This window comes from Diabrotica undecimpunctata, chromosome 8 (genome assembly GCF_040954645.1).
Source record: "Diabrotica undecimpunctata isolate CICGRU chromosome 8, icDiaUnde3, whole genome shotgun sequence".
NCBI classification, from domain to species: Eukaryota; Metazoa; Arthropoda; class Insecta; order Coleoptera; family Chrysomelidae; genus Diabrotica; species Diabrotica undecimpunctata.
In genome coordinates this window covers 86,290,841-86,313,550 of record NC_092810.1, presented here as the reverse complement: position 1 = coordinate 86,313,550, position 22,710 = coordinate 86,290,841, and the positions used below count along the sequence as shown (strand labels likewise).

Below are 22,710 nucleotides of genomic sequence, written 5' to 3'. Positions count from 1 at the left end.
AATGTTAGATCAGGACAAGCACTGTAGTATTTGTATTGATGAAATGTCTATTAAAAGTAATTTATTTTTTGATACAGGTCGTGATGAAATTGTTGGTCTATATGATATAGGAAATGGGAAAAAGGAATTAATAGTTGCACAAAATGTACTTGTGATAATGGTTCGAGGCTTATATTCAAATTTGAAACAACAACTAGCATATTTCTTTGTGAACACTACCTTTGAAGCAAATCACCTTCTTCCCGTTATAAAAGAATGTATTTCTAAATTGTTTCAATCAGGTTTATATGTGAATTGTCTTGTTACTGATATGGGATCGAATTTTCTAAAATTGAGTAAATTACTGCGGATTTCTCCAACTAACTCAGAATTTAGTGTCAATGGACAAAAAATTGTTTATATATTTGATCCATGTCATTTAATTAAAGCCACTAGAAATAACTTAATTAATATTGTTTTTTATTTTGATGACAAAAAAACATCATTCGTCATTTATTTTATAAGTGTGCACCAAAACTAACACATTCCCATATATATTCTACATCTCTTGCGAAAAAATACGAGTAAAACTAGCATCTCAAATTTTAAATAACACTGTTGCTAGTTCTATGTATACATATATTTCACTTGGTATTGTTCCATCAGATGCATTGGGAACAATCGAAATTATTGAAAAATTTAATAATTTGTTTGATATTTTATTCTACTGGTAAGAATAATCCTAACAAATTTAAAAATGTTTTTGAGGGAACTGATTTTCAGTTCAATTACCTAAATTCCACGATAGATTTGGTACATAAACTGAAAATATTAGATAAAACAGAAAAAGATGTAGCATGTCGTTCGCGATCAAAAAAGTGTTGGATTGTAACAATTAATGGTGTTAAAAAACTTTGGGATAACCTATCCTCTCATGATTTTAAATACTTAAAAACAAGAATACTTAACCAAGACTGTGTGGAAAATTATTTTGGTAGTATAAGACAACAAGGTGGAAACTCCATCAATCCAACTCCTATACAATTTCAGAGGGCATTTAAAAAACTATTTTGTCAAAATTCTATGCATTCTAACAAAATGAATTGCAAAGATGATTTAGATAAATGTTTAATGGATTTAAATGTAAAAAAAAATTGTAATTAACCATACTCTCCAGTGAAGGCTCTTTCGCTTCCAGATTGTGATTACAGAACAGAAAAACTAACAACCCAAAATGCTTTTCAGTATGTATGTGGTTATTTAATTAAAAAGGCTCTCAATATTCATGTTTGTCATATATGTATTAAATATTCAAAGAAAATTGAAGAACTAGATAGTAGTTTGTTATTGACACATTTTATGCACAAGGGGTGCTACTTTTATGGTAGCTCTACTTCAGTCATTTTTCATGTTTATTTAGTATTCAGTATGCTTATTGCTTGTAAATCTATATTATAATCTAAGCTTCCTAAATAAACATTATTATTAGTATTAATTACAATAAATTTCTATTATTATTGTGTTTTATTACAACTTTTTACCCTTTCCTACCACAAATGTGATATATCCAGCCAGGCGAATTGAATGTAGTACTGTACAACCAGAAGGTTTAGAGATCCCAGATATACAGAAAGAAAAATCGAATGGGTATACATGTATATTAACTACAATAAATTTCTATTATTATTCTGTTTTATTACAACTTTTTACCCTTTCCTACCATAAATTTGATATTTCCTGGTGAATTGAATTTAGTACAGTACAACCAGAAGTTTCAGAGACCCCAGATGCACAGAAAGAAATCAAAGTGAAATTTTACGCGCAGCGAAAATACAAAAGGAAACAAAAAAAGTCAGCAACTTAAGACATAGTTAATAGAAATTTCAAAAGTATAATTCTGTATTGATAAGTAAAAAAGTCTTGAATCAAAAATATAGATTTTGAGTGATGAAGTTTTTTATTAACCTTAAAAAACGATAAAAAGTAATAGAAATCGACTGCTTTTCATCTCTATTTTGAAATTAACTCTCAAATTCAATCGCTTTTTATCCGTTTTTTAACGTACTAAAATACTTTTAGTACGTTAATTTTTTTGTTAAAAAAAACCAATCCATATTTTTGACATAGGACCTTTTTACTTAATTATCAGTACAGAATTGATAAAAATACAAGTCATACAAAACAGATCCAGTCTATTTAAAACAATTATTACTTCGTTTATCAGTGTAACTATAATTTGACTACAGTTTTGAACGACTTCCTCATTACTTTTCTTAGTGTACTAAGTAGTTGAACTGTAACTGTCACTTCGAAATTTCTGTCCTCCGAACATCAAAGGTACCGACAAAGCTTTCGTTTCTTGTTGAGTTGGTGTATTCTGTGGCTTAATTTACAATGTTCCAGTAATGAATCTGGCCGACAGAGAGTCTTATCAGAACAGCCAATGAGTAAGCACGTTAAATTTTAATTATTCGTTTATCTGTTTTTGCAAAGGTTAAAAACGCGTTTTGTGAATGTGTTTTATGTTTGTTAATGATAAACATTGGTAAGGTACCTTTATTTCAACTAATATCGACAACTATATAAATCGGCCAGTATTTTCTGGCCCCAATTAATTAATATTTGGTCATACAAAATATTAATATCCACGTCATGGCATCCTCATCTACGTCAAGTCAATCTATAGCCCAGTCTGGTTAAAAAAAAAGGTGAAAAAATGTTTCGCAGATATCTGAAGCTTTTAAGACATAGGTGGGGGATACTAGATGATGAATAGATGAAAAGATACTCCTATTTTACCTTGCGTTTTTTTTAAGCAATAATTTATGGTCACAATTTGATTTTTTGTCTATAAATTTTTTCCCTTATATTTTAAATGAACAATATTTATGTCATTTTTTTATGTCAAGAATATCTTTATTTTCCCGTTTTTTTAATTAAAATTGATAAATAATTTACAGAGATATTTGCAAAAAAGCAGTTTTTTTGCACTAATTTATAAATTTTATTAATTTTTTTATTAACAAAATAAAATGGTATTAATACATTTAAACATCAAGAAATTACCATCTTTTAGATTTGTGCAGCAAATTTCATAGGATTCTTTAAGACTTGAACTATTTCAGAAATTAAATGCATATTGAGTTTTCATCGAAATTATTTACAAAATAAACGTTTGAAAAAGGGGTATGTTTTTTTACTTATAAACAATTGTAATAACTTCTATATTTTTCAAGCTACAGACTTGTACGTACAACCATTGGATAGCTGGTAAAAAAGCTCACATTAAAAAATAAAAAACCGATGACCAATAGGAACGAAGTTAGTGACTTTTTTTAAAAAAAATCATATCTCCATTGTTTATAAACATTAAGTAAAATTTGCACAAATTTTGAATGAAAATCTAAACTTTATATTGAAACTTATAGCTATAAAATTTATCTAATTTTTCGAAACGACGATACTTTCGAAAGATCGACATAGGAAAGTGGAGAGGATATCTGTTTCAGCTCCGTTTTTTTTTTCGGCATCGGAACTTCAAATTGCAACACGTAGGAAAAATTTACATTATCTCGGCTTTCTTTGCAGCTGCAAGCCTCTTTTTTTTATTCTGAGGCAGCTCGTTGAAATATGAATAACTACAAAATTCACCCTAAATACTTACTTTTTTTTTAATTTGCTCGAATAGTCTGTGGCAGTATTAATAATGATGACATTATTTTCACCCCCTATAAATCTCGGAAAATCCCCTAAAATCAACATATGTTTTTTCATTTTATATCAATGATGTAATAATACTTATATATTTTATAAATTAAATTTCAGGTAATTTTTTACACATTATATTATTATATTAATATTAATTATAATTGTTTGTATTTTTATAATTAACAATATTGATTTTTATTCTATTTTTCTTACAAATATGATATACAATATTAATCTAATCTGCCTTAGGCTTTGATAAAATAAGTCGATTTTTTCATTACTTGCCTTATTAAATTTTGCAATGTTTATTGAACTTTACTTTTTTTATTTTCTTTACATACATTGGTTTAAAAGTTAAAATTTGGTTCATTTATTCGACTTTACTGTCAGGTCTGAACCTTTTTGTTGCAGGTTGTTTGTCTTCACTTATTAAGTCAGTCCTTCCATACATTAACATATTAATGGGCGATCTTAATGCCAAGGTGGGTCAAGGTAAGGTAGGAGAACAAGTAGGAAAATATGGGCTCGGAAACAGAAATGACAGAGGAGATCGATTGATTCAATTTTGCCAAAGTGAAGACTTCGTAATAACAAATACCTTTTTCAAATTACCTCCTCGAGGGTTATATACATAGACATCTCCACAACATACCAAAGAAAAAATAGTGAGAAATCAAATAGACTACATTATGATAGCAAGGAGGTATCATAATGCTGTTAAATATACTAAGACGTACTCAGGAGCTGATATAGGTTCAGATCATAGCCCGGTAGTTATTGTGATAGAGGCGAGACTAAAAAAGATTAGAAGACCACACAGAAAGGCACTAGATTTAAATAAACTTAGAAACAAAAATATACGACAAGAAACAGGAGAAGAAATAAATGAAAACCTCCGTTCAGTGCAGCAACAAATTAACGATACAAACAACGTTAACCAAAAATTAAAGTACATAAATACAGCTATACAAACAGCAGGAAAGAAACATCTTACAAAAACAACAACAAAGAATAAGGCGTGGATGACACACGATATACTAGACTTGATTCAACAAAGAAGAAAGATGAAGATTTGCCCAGACAAATACAAAGAAATAAATAAACACATAAAAAAGAGAATAAAAGAAGCCAAAGAGGAGTGGATTAAAGAACAATGTAAAGAAATGGAAACCTATGAGAAAAAGTACGATGCGTTCAATATACACAAAAAAGTAAAAGAGATAACAGAAAGCATAAAGAAATGCCAAATAGGTAAACTTAAAGACAAAGATGGAAATCTTATTGTAGATCTAGAGAATAAAATAAAAAGATGGACAGAATACATGAATGAATTATTTGAAGACGATAGAAACAAATTAACTCAGATAATTAATGCAACTGGGCCAGACATATTGAAAGAAGAACTAGAATACTCAATAAGAAACGCTAAAAATGGAAAAGCAAATGGACCTGATGAAATTCCTACAGAACTGTTGAAGCTTTTGAATAATAAATCCGTAACCATAATATTAAATTTTGCAGCGAGGAGCTAAAACAGTTTCCCCTCCACTTTCCTATGTCGATCTTTCGAAAGTAACTTCGTTTCGAAAGGTTTTAAGTTTCGAAAAATTTGATGAATTTTATAGCTATAAAATTCAATATAAAGTTTAGATTTTCATTCAAAATTTGTGCAAATTTTACTTCTTGATGTTTATAATCAATGGAGATATAATTAACAAAAAAATTCTCGCTAACTTCGTTCCTATTGTTCATATAAGGTTTATTTTTTTTGTTAAATGTGAGTTTTTTTACCAGCTTTCTAATGGTTTTACGTACAAGTCTGTAGCCTGAAAAATATAGAAGTTATTACAATTGTTTAGAAGTAAAAAACATACCCCTTTTTCAAACGTTTATTTTGTAAATAATTTCGATGAAAACTCAATATTCATTTAACTTCTGAGATAGTATAAGTCTTAAAGAATCCTATGAAATTTGTTAATGTGTCTAGCATCATTCATAGGGCAAGTTCAATGTTTTAAATAATTAGTCCCAGGGATAAACAAATTGAATAACTTTTAAACTATTTGACCGATCGGGGGGAAATTTCGCACAAATCTAAAAGATGGTAATTTCTTGATGTTTAAATGTATTAATACCATTTTATTTTGTTAATAAAAAAATTAATAAAATTTATAAATTAGTGCAAAAAAATTGCTTTTTTGAAAATATCTCCGTAAATTATTTATCAATTTTAATTGAAAAAACGGTAAAATAAAGATATTCTTGATATAAAAAAATGGTATAAATATTGTTTATTTAAATTATAAGGGAAAAAACTTATAGATAAAAAATCAAATTATGGCCATAAATTATTCTTTAAAAAAAACGCAAGGTCAAAATAGGAGTATCTTTCTATCTATTCGTCATCTAGTAACCCCCGCCTATGTCTTAAAAGCTTCAGATATCTGCGAAACATTTTGCCGTGAAATCGATGATTTTTGTATAACCAGACTGGGCTACCAGTTCTGTTCCAGACCAACAACCTCTATAACCTAAAAGTTACTCTTCCGTAACCAGACAACCAACTACCAGTGTTTTTCCGTCAAGAAATCAAGCAATCGTATTTGATGCAATAGACAACACTAAAATTGAAGATTACCTTCACAGTTTAAGCCTAATAATTCGACCAATCAATATTATTTTCTGTTCAAGGCTATCAGCAGCAAGGCAACAGAATATGCATTTACTTAGCGAATGCAAAATTGGTCGATGATTTTATTACCAACCACGGAAAAATCAACATTAATACATATCCCCTTTAACCAACAATACCTTACCTGATTCTTTTTGTTATTACTCATGAGGAGACATCATATAGAATATACTTATCTTTAGATAACCAGACTTGCCAAATATGCAAAAACACCAAGCACTTAGCAAAAGACTGTCCAGTAAAGGTATCTGTATCAGGCGACACAACTTCTACACCTCACAATATAGAAGCAGGTCAGAACCCTATTAAAAATAGTAACTATCAGGTGACTAAAAAAGTAACTAGCGCCATCCAACAAAAGCAAACCCAACTGAACGAACAAACTGTGCAACATGAAACACCAAGTACAAAACTCCTAACTAACCAAATAGAAATAGATTCAGTACCTCAAAAATGCACAGTTTCTGAGCATTCTACACCATCCCCAGCTCCTCCATCAGAACACATCTTTGAATTACCAAAAAACAAAGAGAAAAAGACTAAATTAAACCAAGAAAAGAAACTGTCCAATATCAAATCTTCAGAATTCATATCCGAAATAATTATGAAAACCAAGGTCATATGGTAATAGCAGAAAACCAGGGAGATGGGTACTACTTACCTCATCATCTAGTGAGAAAAGAGGACAGTACTACAACGAAAATAAGAGCCGTGTTTGATGCATCAAGCAAAAGCTCATCGGCTGTAAGCCTGAATGATATTATGCACACAGGGCCGAAATTACAACAAGATTTGACAAATATACTATTACGATGGAGATCCAATAAGATAGGCAGAAGAAGACCAAAAATATGAAAAAATTTTGTGGAGAAAGGACACAAAGGACCCCATACAAGAGTATAACTTAACGACGGTGACATACGGCACGGCCGCAGCACCCTTTTTAGCGTTAAGAACAATACAACAATTACAAGAAGACGAAGGAGCGAGGTTCCCGTTGGCATCGAAAATTGTAAAAGAAAACATGTATGTAGACGATATACTAGGAGAAGCTGAGACAGTGCAGGAAGCAGAAACAGCCCAAAAGGAATTAATACAACTGTTCAGAAAAGGAGGTTTCATTCTTAGAAAATGGTTGAGCAACGAAGAAAAAATAATGGAGAACGTACTAGAGGATATGAGGAACGTAGACCCCAAGGCATTCAAACAAGAAGAAGTACGGAAAACGTTAGGAATACACTGGCCCCCTAAAGAGGATATAATCACATTCAAAATAGGGATAACGACGGCAAAGAAAATAACGAAAAGACACGTACTGTCAGAAGTAGCAAAACTATACGACCCACTGGGATGGATAGCACCTGTAGTAATTCAGGCGAAAATGTTCATACAGGAATTATGGGAGCAAAAGACCAGTTGGGATAAAGAATCAACTAGCAACCAACAAAGCAGGTGGAATACATACCAGGCGCAATTAGTAAATCTGGAGAAAATAACATTGCCCAGGTGGAACAACTTAAGCAAGATAAACAGAGTAGAACTACATGGATTTGCAGATGCGTCTATGAAAGGATATGGAGCGGTAATCTACTCAAGGGTATTAGGCCCAGAAATCAAAACGAATCTAATGATAGCAAAATCGAAAGTCGCACCATTGAAAGGGAAAACGACGTTACCGAGGCTCGAGCTGTGTGCCGCGGTACTACTAGCAAATTTAATGAAGAAAACCCTACAAGCATTGAACAGGGAAAACATTGAAGTATATGCATGGTCTGACTCAACGATAACCCTGGCTTGGATAAGGGGATCATCAAAAAGGCGGAAAATGTTCGTCGCCAACAGAAACAGAGTAGAGGAAATAAGAGGCGTTATAGGACCGAAAAATTGGCATAAGGTAGATACAAATGCGAGAGATTCTCAAATTTAGAAAGAATGAGAAGAGTACTTTCATACTGTAGCAGATTTACAGACAAATGCAGAAAAAAGAAGGACAATGGACAAAGTCAGCTTACAGTCCAAGAATTAGAGGAAACGCTATTAAAGGTATTGTTCTGAAGCTATTTTCTTGTGGCATTTTAAATTAATTACTATTTAACTGGGAATAAGCCACAATTAAAGGTTAAAATACGTTTATTGACGTTTCAATTTTTGAAATTGAAAATTGAAACGTCAATAAACGTATTTTAACCTTTAATTGTGGCTTATTCCCAGTTAAATAGTAATTAATTGCTATTAAAGGTGATAAAGCATACACAGCACGCCTACTTCAAACAAGAAATAAATAAGCTGGAGAAGAAACAGCAATTAGACAAGAAAAATAAATTAGCGTCATTGGTACCATTCCTGGATAGACAAAGAATTCTAAGAGTCATCGGAAGACTGAGACACACGAATCTAAAGTACGGAGAAAAAACATCCGATAATTTTGCCAAAGGATAGTGCATTAACAAAGTTACTTATAGCAGATAGTCAAGAAAGAAATCTACATAGCGGATTACAACAAACACTACAGTACATAAAAAGGAAATACTGGATAATCAACGGCAGAAGAACCGTGAAAGATCATCTAGCAAAATGTTTAAGGTGCAGGAGGTATAAAGGCCAATCAGCAAAACAATTAATGGGAGATCTACCGAAAGACAGTGTGAACCCGAGTCATCCCTTTATTAACACAGGGATAGATTATGCCGAGCCAATAAAAATAAGTACCACGAGAGGCAGAGGACAGAGGAGCTATAAGGGCTACATCTCAGTATTTGTGTGTCTGTCAACGAAGGCAGTACACCTTGAGGTAGTAAGCGATATGTCTACGGATGCATTCATCGCGGCGTTCAAGAGATTTACGGCACGCAGAGGACAGTGCAACAACGTACACAGCGATAACGGAACCACATTCGTAGGAACAGCAAATTTGTTGAAAAAAGAAAATAAAAAAATAGATAACGAGATAAAACAAGGATTACTGGCACTAGGTACCCAGTGGCATGTCATACCTGCATATGCACCACATTTCGGAGGATTATGGGAGAGCGCAGTGCGAATAATGAAATATCACTTGAAAAGAATCATCGGAGAAACAGTTCTAACATATGAAGAATTGAGTACGGTGCTGACACAAATAGAAGCATGTATGAACTCGAGACCATTATGTGGGTCATCAGAAGACCCTGAAGGGAAAATAGCCCTGACACCAGCTCACTTCCTTATAGGGAGAGAAATTATATCACCAAATCGGGAAGAAGAGCTTACGACTTATTTGAAGATGCCGACGAGGTGGAGATTATTGGAGAAAATAAAAAGAGACTTCTGGAAAATTTGGAAACAGGAATACCTACACCAATTACAACAGAGAAATAGATGGCATAAGGCGCACCCTAACATAAAAGAACAAGAAATAGTTATAATTAAAGAAGAGGATACATCTCCAGGCAGATGGCCATTAGCGAGGGTAACAGAAACACACCCTGGAGCGGACCGATTAACAAGAGTAGTAACAGTGAGAAAGGCAAACGGGAAACTGATTAAAAGACCCATACATAAGCTAATACGACTGGAAGAAGAGAAACAGGAAAAGCCGAAGAAGGCAGCAGCACTAAGATGGAAGAAAATACTAGTAGCTATAATGTTTTTAACGATGTTAAAACCCATAAAGGCAGAACCGTATAAAATATATAATCCGGTACCAGGATTTTTCACAGAAGACCTTGGAGAGGTCGTCATAGACCGGGGAACATTTCGAATAAAGGTGTTACTCGAAAAAGAAAGAATTCGAACAGAGCACCAACTAATAGGAAATATGATACAAGGCGTACGAGAACTGTGTCAGGAGATAAAAATCGTGAATTGTAAGGATATAATAGGGAAGTTAGAGGAAGGACAAAGAAAGGCGGAGTCAGTAAGCGAGGGGTTGACAGTAGAAATAAAAGGAAGGGTGTTAGGACATTTTTAGAAAATTAGTTTAGTGCGGCAACATAGAGCCTGTCATATGTCTGTGAGTTTTATGTTCAAGATCAAACAATCTGACGGGATCAAGTCGGCAATTGACAATTTGACATTAATCAAATAATTTCCAAGAAGACGCCACGTTTTCTAGTGTTTTCACAAATTCACATGTTATAATAATTAGTTTGTATGAAAAGTTAATAAATAATTCTATTTACTCACACAAAAGATAATTTACAGTCCACACCTTTAATTAATATTATCTACCATAAGATAATCCAACATATTTTGGTCAATTCTAGCCGGATAGTGTGAGTAAAATAGAATCCATAGTTGTAACTAGAGGCTGTTCAGAGGTCGAAGACAGTCCCATTTACCATTTAGAGGATCCAAATCCATCAGTACATGTGAGTTTGTTCCATTTCTATTATCTTTAAGATTTGATCAAACAGTGTATTTGAATTTAAATTTCCATAAACAGATTTTTCCATATTTTGATTGTATAACGCCATAGATTATCAATCAGCTAGTATTAGTATTCTAGCAAGGTATTTCTTATTATTATTCTTAAGTGTTGTTTTTGAAAGATTGCCATAAATCTTAAAAATGAGTAGCTTAGCCAACAATATAAGAATCAGAGGTTCTTATAAAGCCAAACTAACAAGTTTAGAGAACTTTGTGAATATATTAAAAAATGCTACACCATCTAGCAAACCTGAAATATCAGAAGTTCAGTTAAGACATGACTCTGGTAGCAATTTGTTAGTTGAATTTGATCAGATCCAACTACAAATTGAGATTGCTACCAGTGAAGATAAACTACAAGAACAAGTTGATGAAAGAGATGCTTTTGAAAATAGGTATTTTAAAGCAATTAGTTTTTTAAAAGATTACATTAACACTAATACAGTAATTAATACATTGCCTCCTAGTTCTACACCACATGTAGACTCATTAAATCATCTCTTGATGCCAAAAATGAAAATACCTGTTTTTAAAGGTGATTTTGAACAGTGGTTGGAATTCAAAGCCACATTTACCAGTGTAGTTCATTCAAATACCACACTTCCAGATATTCATAAATTTCAACTCTTGAGACAATCTGTGGATGGATATGCCAAACGTATTGTAGATAAAATTGAATTCTCAGGAAATTATTATCAGACTGCATGGGATGCACTCTGTATGCGGTATGATAATAAAAAATTATTAGTCAATAAACATATTAAAGCCATTTTCAATTTAGATTCCATCCAAAAAGAATCACCTAAACATTTAAGGCATTTATTAGATAGTGTCTCAGATAGCATGTCATCCATTGACAGTTTACAGATTACAAAAAGTAGTTTAACTGACCTTTTATTGATTTATATTATTTCCAATAAATTAGATAAACAAAGTTATAGAGAATGGAAGGAATGTCATATTAAAGAAGAGCTTCCTACTTTAACTGAATTTTTTAATTTTCTAAAAGTAAAAGTGGACACTTTGGAAGAAATTCAAGACCAAAGTAGTCAAAAACCTAATAACAATTATAGTAATAATTCTGGTTTTAATTATAAACATGCAAACCGTGATAGTCGAGGTGAATATCAAAAAAGAGTTTTCCAAGTTAATGTTGCAGAAAGAAAGTCTTGCGTTTTGTGTAAAGGTAACCATTTAATATATTCATGTATTGAATTCCTAAAATTAGATACAAAAAATAGATTGTCTAAAGTCAATAATTTAAAGTTGTGTCATAATTGTTTGAGACATGGACATAAAGCTGCCGAATGTACTTTAAGACCATGTATAAAATGTAATTCCAAACATAACTCATTAATACATTTTGAAAATAGTCAGCAACATTCAACTGACACTGCTTTAAAATCTCCATTAGATTCATCATCAGTTAACTGTGTACAAAGTGATGAGATGCCACCAACGGTAACCCATCAGTTTTCTGCACAAACAATGAATATTAAACATACCCAAGTTCTTTTATCAACAGTGGTTTTTAATGTTAAATCCAATAATCATGAATTAATTCCATGTAGAGCAATTTTAGATAGTGGTGCTCAAACAAACTTAATAAAAGAAAGTTTTTGTAAAAAATTAAATATGTCCATGATTCCTACTAACCTAGCCATTAGTGGTATAAATCAAACAGTATCAAATATTACCAAAAAATGTCAAATTACAATATGTTCCAGAGTTAATAATTTTAGTATTTCATCCATATTTTATGCTGTACCAGCTATTTCAAATCAAATTCCTTCAACCAGTTTTGATATTAAAAACTTTAATATCCCATGCAATATTCAATTATCTGATCCTTTGTTTAATGAATCTGGTAGCATTGATGCTATTATTGGTGCCCACCTATTTTGGGACCTCCTTTGTGATGGAAAAATCAACCTAGGAAAAGGTTTGCCAAGTTTACAAAACACTAAATTGGGTTGGATAGTAAACGGAGCTGTCCCCTATGAGACAACTCATGCAGTGTGTCATTTCACTAGAACTATAGCCGAAGATGAGCAGTTAAAACTATTTTGGGAAATTGATTCAATCCAAGATCCCATACCACCATCAAAAGATGATATTTGCTGTGAGCAAATATTTGAAACCACCACCACTCGATCAGAAAATGGACACTTTATTGTTCAGCTTTCATTTAAGTTTTCACCTGAATTATTAGGAGAATCCTTATATACAGCAATTAGCAGATTTTTGTTACTAGAAAAAAGATTTTCGAGAAATAGGGAACTTAATGATTTGTATAAACAATTCATTAAGGAATATCAAGAACTAGGACATATGGTTAAAGTTAACCCCACTGTTAGCTTACATCCTTCTAGAAAATCATATTTTTTACCCCACCATGGAGTACTAAAAGAAACCAGTCTTACCACAAAACTAAGAGTAGTTTATGATGGTTCATGTCCCACTACATCTGGATGGTCTCTTAATGACCTACAGTACACAGGGCCAAAAATCCAAAATGATATTTTTGACATCCTCATTAGATTTCGGCAGTACACATATGTGGTGTCTGCAGACGTGTCAAAAATGTATCGACAAGTAATTGTACATGAAGAGAATAGACCACTACAACAAATTGTCTGGAGAGACAATCCAACAGATAATATTGACGTGTATCAATTAACTACTGTAACCTATGGCCAAAAATCAGCTCCATTCTTGGCAATGAGATGCATGCGTCAGTTAGCCTTTGAACATGAATCTCAGTTTCCTTTAGCTGCAAAATCCATATTAGAAGATTTTTATGTAGATGATCTGTTGACAGGATCAAACAATTTACAAGAGTTACAAATGAGATGTAATGATATTTTTAAAATTTTAGAGTCTGGAAAATTTATTTTGAGAAAATGGATTTCCAATAATCCTGAAACCATTCTTAACATTAATTGTAATGATATTTCCAACAATGTTATTAACATAGGAGATTCTGATAGTTTTAAAACTCTTGGAATCCAATGGATGAGTCAACAAGATATTCTTTGCTTCAAAATTTCTCTTACTGAAAATTCCAATCATTTATTTACTAAACGCCAAATATTATCTATCATTTCCAAAATTTATGATCCTTTAGGTCTGCTAAGTCCAGTTATATTAATTGCTAAACTAATAATTCAAACTCTATTTCGACTTCAAAAACCATGGGATGAAATAATCCCTCCAGAATTAAATAACAGTTGGACCAAACTGTATAATCAACTACCATGTCTAAATAAATTACACATTCCAAGACCAGTACTTGGATCAGGTCATAAAATTACAAGCATCCATTGCTTTTGTGATGCTTCAATGCATGCTTATGCAAGTTGTATTTATGTATGCAGCATAGATCCAGAAAGCAAATACCATTCTCACATTCTGTGTTCAAAAACAAAGGTCGCTCCTATCAAATCAATAACAATACCTAAACTTGAATTGTGTGCAGCTTTGTTAGGTTCCCAATTAATTGACAAGGTCACCAAATCTTTATCAATTCTAAATTTGCCGATATACATGTGGTCTGATTCAAAAATTGTATTAAGTTGGCTAAAACTGGAACCTAGCCAGTTACAAGTATTTGTTGCCAACAGGGTAACAAAAATACAATCACTCACCAGTAGTGATAGTTGGCATTGTATCAATACAAAGGAAAATGCCGCAGATATAGCTAGTCGTGGAATCTTTCCTGAATTCTTTCTTGAATCACAACTGTGGTTCCAGGGACCGCAGTTTTTAAGACAGCATCCTGATTTGTGGCCTAATGATTCAACTGATGAAGTAATTGAATTACCAGAGCTTAAACGATCTGTTCAAGTATCACTTCATTCCACTGTTCAGAACAGCTGGATTACTAATTTTATTACCAGATTTTCCAATTTGCATAAAATGAAAAGAGTTTTTTCATATGTAATGCGTTTTATTAGAAATATTAAAAATAAGACAAAAGCCCCAAGCTTACTTTTAACTGTGCATGAAACCAATGATTCTTTTCTGCTATTGATCAAACTTGTGCAAGCAAAATCCTTTCATGATGAAATTTTATGTTTGTTAAATGATAAACCATTGAGCAAAAAATCCAGATTGCTTCATTTGTCTCCCATATTAGATAAAGGATTAATTAAAGTAGGTGGTAGACTTATGCATTCAACATTGCCAGAAAATGTAAAAACACCAATCCTATTGCCGAAATTTCATGTATTAACCAAGTTAATTTGTACACACTACCATGTCAGTAATTTGCATCCTGGACCACAGCTTCTATTGTCATTAATCAGACAACAATATTGGCCTATTTCTGGCAAGGTATTAGTAAAGCAAATTGTAAGACAATGTGTTAAATGTTTTCGTGTGAAACCTCCTCACAATTGTGTAAAAATGGGACCTTTACCCAATGAACGCATTACTCCAGCCTATCCTTTTGAAAATGTAGGACTTGATTATGCAGGTCCATTTCCACTGAAAGAAAAAAAGGGTCGTGGAAGTAAAATTTTAAAATGTTATGTTTGTGTATATGTTTGTTTTGTAACAAAAGCTGTACATTTGGAATTACTCACTGATATGACAACTGAATGTTTTCTTGCATGTTTTAAGAGATTCTTATCACGAAGAGGAATTCCTACCAATGTTTACTCTGACAATGGTTCAACCTTTAGAGCCGCTAGTAAAGAGTTAAAGTTTATCAAAACCTTTTTATATAAAAACCAAAATAAAATTAATGATTTTGCTTTAACAAAAAATATAATTTGGCATTTTTCCCCACCTTATAGCCCAAATGTTGGGGGTTTATGGGAATCAGCAGTGAAACAAATGAAGTTTCATATGAAAAGAACGCTTAAGAATATAAATTTGACATATGAGGAATTTCTCACCTTGCTTACCCAAATTGAATGTATTTTAAATTCGAGACCATTGTTTGCCAAATCAGAAGATCCATCTGACTTGGAACCAATAACTCCTTCCCACTTTTTGACATTACGTCCTTTAGTCTCCATTCCTGAACCAAATCTCTTACCTATCCCAGTGAATCGACTAAGCAGATTTCAACATGTTCAACAGCTGCATCAGAGATTTTGGAACCGCTTTTCCAAAGAATATATCAGCCAGCTACACCAACCCTATAAATGGCACCACAGTTCTACCAACAACATTGTACCCGGATCCTTAGTTATCATCCGTGATACCAATCTACCTCCATGCAGATGGATTATGGGAAGAATAATTAAATTATTTCCTGGTAAAGATGGAGAAAATCGAGTAGCTGAAATCAAAACTTCCAATGGACTCATCACCAAATCTACACGACATTTGTTTCCACTGCCAATAGAAGATTAATAGTGTCGCAGTGTTTTATTTCGGGACTAAGATTTTTTTGCTTTGATATTTACTTGTTTCCTACTATATTTTAAAGCATACTTCAACGCCAGGAGTATGTTAGGACATTTTTAGAAAATTAGTTTAGTGCGGCAACATAGAGCCTGTCATATGTCTGTGCGTTTTATGTTCAAGATCAAACAATCTGACGGGATCAAGTCGGCAATTGACAATTTGACATTAATCAAATAATTTCCAAGAAGACGCCACGTTTTCTAGTATTTTCACAAATTCACATGTTATAATAATTAGTTTGTATAAAAAGTTAGTAAATAATTTTATTTACTCACACAAAAGATAATTTACAGTCCACACCTTTAATTAATATTATCTACCACAAGATAATCCAACAAAGGGAAAGAAGAGGAATATTAGGAACAATATTAACCTCAGTATTTGGAGTCAATGACGAAGCCTACAGTAACATTGAAGCATTAGATAATAACCAAAAGGAGCTAATAAAGGGATCACAGCACCAGGCGAAGACAATGTTAGAAACAATAACATCAATCAATCACACAGAGAACAGGATAAACGAGCAAATGAACAATTTTAACAAAGCACTAATCACAGGTCTACAAGAAATATCTAAAGGACTTAACGAAGTAGAAGACAAAGGACATACTCAATTTTACGAGGGAATATTAAACCTTCACTATAACCACGGACACTTCATTGATATAGTGAAACCGGGTGAAATAACCAAATTAATAGGGAAAGCAGAGCAGATACTGCCTCAAGGGGTCGGAATACGACGACAACCCATTATAGAAACAGAAGTCAGTCATGACGACAGATATATAACAGTCATCGGCTACTTCATAGTGACAGGGAAAAATAAGTACAGCATGCTCAAAGTCACGGCCATACCACTTAACGTTGAGGGGTCGGTGTTGCGCACATTTGTCGCCCCAAGGAATCTACTGGTCGTAGATTATAACACACTGCACTACTTCGAATTGACCACGGAAGATAGAGAAAGGTGCTTACTGTTGACAAAGGCGCAGATAGCGTGCTCACCAACGGCTATAAGAAACATGGATACCCAACCAAACTGCATACTTGAAGAAATTTATGAGCGATCTAAGAATAGCACATGTCCACTGGTAGCCAGGACAATAAAGACAGCTCAATGGAGTAAGATGGGTACTCCCAACCTCTGGCTAGTAATCACGCCAGTCACGATACACATATCCATTATTTGCTATGGAAATCGGAGCGAAAGAGTACTGGAACTAGTCACATTCCTAGTCCTGGAGTTCCTAGTCCTGGAGTACTGGAACTAGTCACCCAAATGTATCGCCCAAACGAAAAATATTATATTACTCCCCACTAGCAGTAAGGTGGACAGAGCAGTGACGAGTTACCTGAAGTCGCCAATCACTCCCGTGGCCCAACTGGTAGCGAGGACACCCCGCAGGTTTAACACGCCTCTAAACACCTACCTTGACATACCAGGAGGAGAGCTACGTCATGTGTTACTTGAGGAGGAGAGTCTGGAACAAGAAATGACGCATACGCAGTGGCGATCGATTCACGAATCTAATTGGCATTATTTTGTGGCTACCGGGACCATTACTATAATGGTAATAATTGGGATACTCACGTTATGGAAGTACCGTCCTGTTGCACGACTATGTCGTTTAGGGAATCCACAAATTCAGACTAACGAACAGGAAGTACCTGTATTAGTTAGTAATTGGCACAACAATGTACCGTCGACTTCCCAAGCCGACATCCCACTCTCCACATTTTCATCCAATTGCCCTAATTTTAATCTAGAGATAGAGTCGGACATTGATAGCTTGGGTACGGTTGGAAGATTATTGATTATTCTTAAACTATTTATAATTTATCATGTTTGAATTTTACTATGTTATGTAATACTTATATGTAAACATTGAGTATTGACACTTGGGCCAGATTGCCCGATTCCGCAGTATGTCCAATATCAAATCTTCAGAATTCATATCCGAAATTGGACAGTATAATTTTATCGCCCTCACCCAGTAGACGGAATGAATTTATTTGTTATTAAATACACACACGTAGTTAATTAGGTCACATACACATTTGGTCAATTATCAATAATATAATTTGGACATCAGTCAAAAGTGCTGACAAAAGTTAATATATATATATATATATATATATATATATATATATATATATATATATATATATATATATATATATATATATATATATATATATATATATATATATATATATATATATATATATATATATATATATATATATATATATATATATATATATATATATATATATATATATATATATATATATATATATATATATATATATATATATATATATATATATAATAAAGGATTTATTACGGCTGTTGCCGCTTCTCCGCCCCCAATTTCCATCTTTTTCTGTCATATGCAGTTGCCTCTTCTAAGTTTCTTGCCGCCATTGCTTCATCAATATCGTTGCGCCAACTTCTCCGTGGTCGTCCTCTCTTTCTTCTTTCAGGAGGGATCCATTCCACTACTCTCCTAGGCCATCTGTACTCTGGCATTCTTTTAACATGTCCGAACCAGATTAATTGTTTTCTTTCTATGTCATCATTGATATTTCTCTCCATTTTCATTTCGTTTCTTATTTGTTCGTTTCTAACTCTCTCCAGTTTCGATCTACCGCAGCTTCGTCTCAGATAATCCATTTCTGTCGTCATAAGTTTGTTTCTGTTAGCTTTGGTGACGTCCCATACTTCCGAACCGTAAAGTATAATACTTTGGACTATACTACCGTAAATGTGTTTTTTGGTTTCTCGTCGAATTGTTTTTTGCCAGAGAAGAGAGTTTAAGGCACGGGTCGCTGCTCTGCCCTTGTTTATTCTTTCCCTGATTTCATCTGCGCTATTTCCCTTCTTGTTGAAAATGACCCCCAAATATTTGCAGGATTGCACGCCTTTGATTTTGTCGTCTTCCAAGACTAGGTCACATATTTCATCTGTTCCCACTGAGAGATATTCAAATTTTGTCATATTCATGTTTAGACCTGCCACCTCATATTCTTCTTGTAGTTTTCTTACCATATAGCTAAGATCGTAGCTGTCTTCGGCAATTACTACCTGGTCATCCGCAAAGAAAAGTGTATATAGCTTGTTTTCTTCCACCTTTATTCCCATGTTTCTACATTTTTTTACCCATTTCACTAAGGATCTGTCCAAATAGATTTTAAATAAGGTGGGTGACAGACAGCAGCCTTGTCTTAGTCCTTTTGTTGTTTGAAAAGGAGAGGTGATTTCTTGTCCCATTTTAATTCTTGCAAAGTTTTGTTAGTAATATTTTTGAGTGGCGTTAATAAGAATTGGGTTTATTTTCAAGTTACCCATTTCTATCCATAGTTGGAAGATCGGTACACTGTCATATGCTTTTTCCAAATCTATTAAAGCTATATGAGTTTCTCTATTTCTCTGCACTCGTTTTTCCATTGCAATTTTTAATGTGAAGATATTATCCATAGTGGAGCGTCCTGCCCTAAATCCCGCTTGTTCTTCGGGTTGTTTGTCTTTAATATCATTTTCTATCAGGTTTCGTAGTACTTTTGAGTATAGTCGGCCTATAGTAGCAATCACTGCGATCCCTCTATAGTTTTTAGGATCCATCTTTGTGCCTTTCTTGTGTATTGGAGAGATATACGATTGTCTCCATTCTTCTGGAACTTCTTCTCCGTTTAAGCATCTTTCGAATAATTTTCGGATTATCTCAAACAGTTTTGATGATCCATACCTAATCAACTCTGGATGTATTCCGCCTGGGCCTGGAGATTTTTTTAATTAACAAAAGTTAAACAATTTACATAAATTAGATACACATGTCACGCGAGGTCCGCGAATATATTGACCCCATTAAAACTTATATAAAACTAAGATCTCTTGCCTAGAGAAGCATTCAATCAATATTCACTCAACAAACTTGATAGTCTTCAACGATCAACTTCATCAGTCTCTACTTAAAGTAATCCCGGGTCAACACCCATAGTATACGTCTCATCAATAAACTCTGCTACTATTATTTGGTGTTTCCATTACAACTGAACGAACATCTTCACTGAGCCAACGAAGGGGAATTTGTTCAGAAACCAAAAAAGACGCTAGAAGAAATGCTGAAACCAACAGAAGAATTGTTATGTTTTTATTAATTCTAATTTATTTATTATTTATTTATTAAAGGTTATATTTATAACACTCACAAATTAATTAAAGTCTTTATTTGTAATATATATATATATATATATATATATATATATATATATATATATATATATATATATATGTATATATATATATATATATATATATATCTAGTTTATTTTACACTTAATAATTATATAATTTATCTACATTTATAATTCGTGCGTTACAATTTAAACGTGGCGCGGATCTTCAAAATTAACTGTTTCCACAATGAAAGTTCCGTCATATTTATACGAAAACAGCTGTTTCTCGAACCCCATCGAATAGACTGGTATTTCGGCGAAAGGCCTATGATGAGTCATCCCCGCACTCTCAAATAACTAGAACAGAAAAGAATTAGTCATAATATATTTACAGTTTTACACGCCATAATTAGTGTAACGTAACAGAATTATTTAGCGACCAAAATTCCAATTATCCCTATGAACAATCGGCTTTCCCCTTGGAAACTTGCTTATTCGGTAGATGACATCGTTGATCTTCTGCATAATTAAGTATGGGCCTTCCCAAAACTGCTGCAATTTGGGAGAACAACATTTTCGTTTCTTGGGATTATAGAGCCAGACTTTGTCGTTCTTCTTCAAGCAACCCTCTTCGGCTTGTGTATCGTAGCGTTTCTTCATTCGGTCGCTAGCGATCTGAAGGTGGGAACGGACCAACTCATGTAGATCGTCCATTCTTCTTCGTAATTCGATCACATAATCTTCACCTGCTACATCTTCTCCAGGTCGACACCCAAACTCTAGATCACAAGGTAGTCGCATTTCGCGTCAGAATAGGACTTTGGCTGGTGTCTGGCCTGTTGATTCGTTAACAGCAGATCTGTAGGCCATTGTGAAGAACGGAAGATATTGGTCCCAGTCTCGCTGATGATCGGACACCATCTTTGTCAAATACTTGCCCTCTGTCCTATTCATTCGTTCTATCATACCATCCGATTGCGGATGATACGCGGTAGTTCTTGTTTTCTTCGTGCCTAGTCTATCACATATTCCTTGGAATAGATCGCTTTCGAAGTTCCTGACTTGGTCACTATGGATCTCAAAAGGCACTCCAAATCGGCTGATATATTCTTGGATCAACTTATCTGCAACGGTGGCGGCCTTCTGGTCTGGAAGTGCGTAAATCTCGACCCACTTAGTGAAGTAATCCATTACTACCAACATGTACTTGCCTCCATTTTCACTTTCTGGAAATGGCCCAGCGATGTCCAAAGCTATTCTTTCAAACGGGCTTTCAACATTATATTGTCTCATAGGAGCTCTCCTTTTTCGGTAAGGCCCGTTACTCGTAGCACAAATAGTACATTTCTTACACCAGTCTTTTACGTCGTCGGAACTGTTCATCCAATAAAAACGTTCCTGAATTCTGCTGTGTGGGTGAGATTGAGGGTGGGTGGATTGTGAAGTGGGATGTCTGCTTTAGAAGTGGAAGGTGTGGATTGGTATTGATCTGTGTGTGTGTGTGTTTTTTTGTGTTTTTTGCGGGGTGGTGAGTGTTCTAGGTGTGGTTTTGTTTGTTTCTATGTACTCTGAGGGTTTGTCTAAGGATATGGAGATGTGACTGTAATCTGTAAGGGCTCTTAGGTCCTTTTCCCACTTTTTCAAGTTGGGAATTGGGCCCGTGGTGTAAAGGATGGCCTGGTTTTCGGATGCTTCCGTTTCCAGGTCAAATGGAATGTTATCTAGGAGTTTTTGGAATTTAAGGATTCTATGGAGTTTTCTTTGGCTGGAAAATTTGATAGGGATTAATGTTAGGTAGTATCTGTGTGTGTGTTGTGTTGGTTTAGGTGTAGGATGTTCAGTTTTGGATTTGGGTGGTATGGGTGGGGTAGGAGGGGTCGGAGGAGGTATAGGTTTGGGTGGAGAGGGGGTAGGAGGGGTAGGTGGGGTGGGTGAGGGGGGGGGTCGGTATCCGGGAAAGGCAGACATAATGGCACTTTGGATGATGTATTTGATAGCTTCTGGACAGCCATTTTGAAATTTTTGACTGGAATTTTGTAGGATTGGGGTGAGGTGTTCGGAAGTCGCCTCAGGATTTTGGGAACAAACCGCCTGAATGGCCAGCTTCCACTCCTGTGGCGTCTGTGGTTCATGTCCGTCAATTGTGACAGACACTTGGGATGAGTGGGAGGAGACGGATTGAGAGTCTGTGTCGGTGTACCATCCGTCATCGGTAGGAGGTTGGACAGGTGCGGGTTGTTTTCGTCGTCGTGGCATGGTTGTGTGTGTGAATTAGTAAATGTGTGTATTTGTGTAGTAAATGTGATTAGTAAGTGTATGAAATTTTG

General features: G+C 34.0%; 1 protein-coding gene across 1 annotated transcript; it reads left to right on the top strand.

Annotated features, from left to right (window-relative positions):
- Window positions 1-10,927: 10,927 nt before the first annotated feature.
- Window positions 10,928-16,150, top strand: LOC140448967 (uncharacterized). Its single transcript, XM_072542109.1, has 3 exons — window positions 10,928-12,455; window positions 12,558-15,492; window positions 15,586-16,150. Exons 1-3 carry the CDS (start codon window positions 10,928-10,930, stop codon window positions 16,148-16,150), a joined length of 5,028 nt encoding a protein of 1,675 aa, XP_072398210.1.
- Window positions 16,151-22,710: the final 6,560 nt, after the last annotated feature.

Bases quoted from the DNA above. Each gene is read 5' to 3' on its own strand.
- LOC140448967 (XM_072542109.1), top strand. From the start codon at position 10,928: ATGAGTAGCTTAGCCAACAATATAAGAATCAGAGGTTCTTATAAAGCC. The intron at 12,456-12,557 runs GTATAAATCAAA...ATGCTGTACCAG, and splicing joins TACTAACCTAGCCATTAGTG to CTATTTCAAATCAAATTCCT. The intron at 15,493-15,585 runs GTTTATCAAAAC...CCCACCTTATAG, and splicing joins GCCGCTAGTAAAGAGTTAAA to CCCAAATGTTGGGGGTTTAT.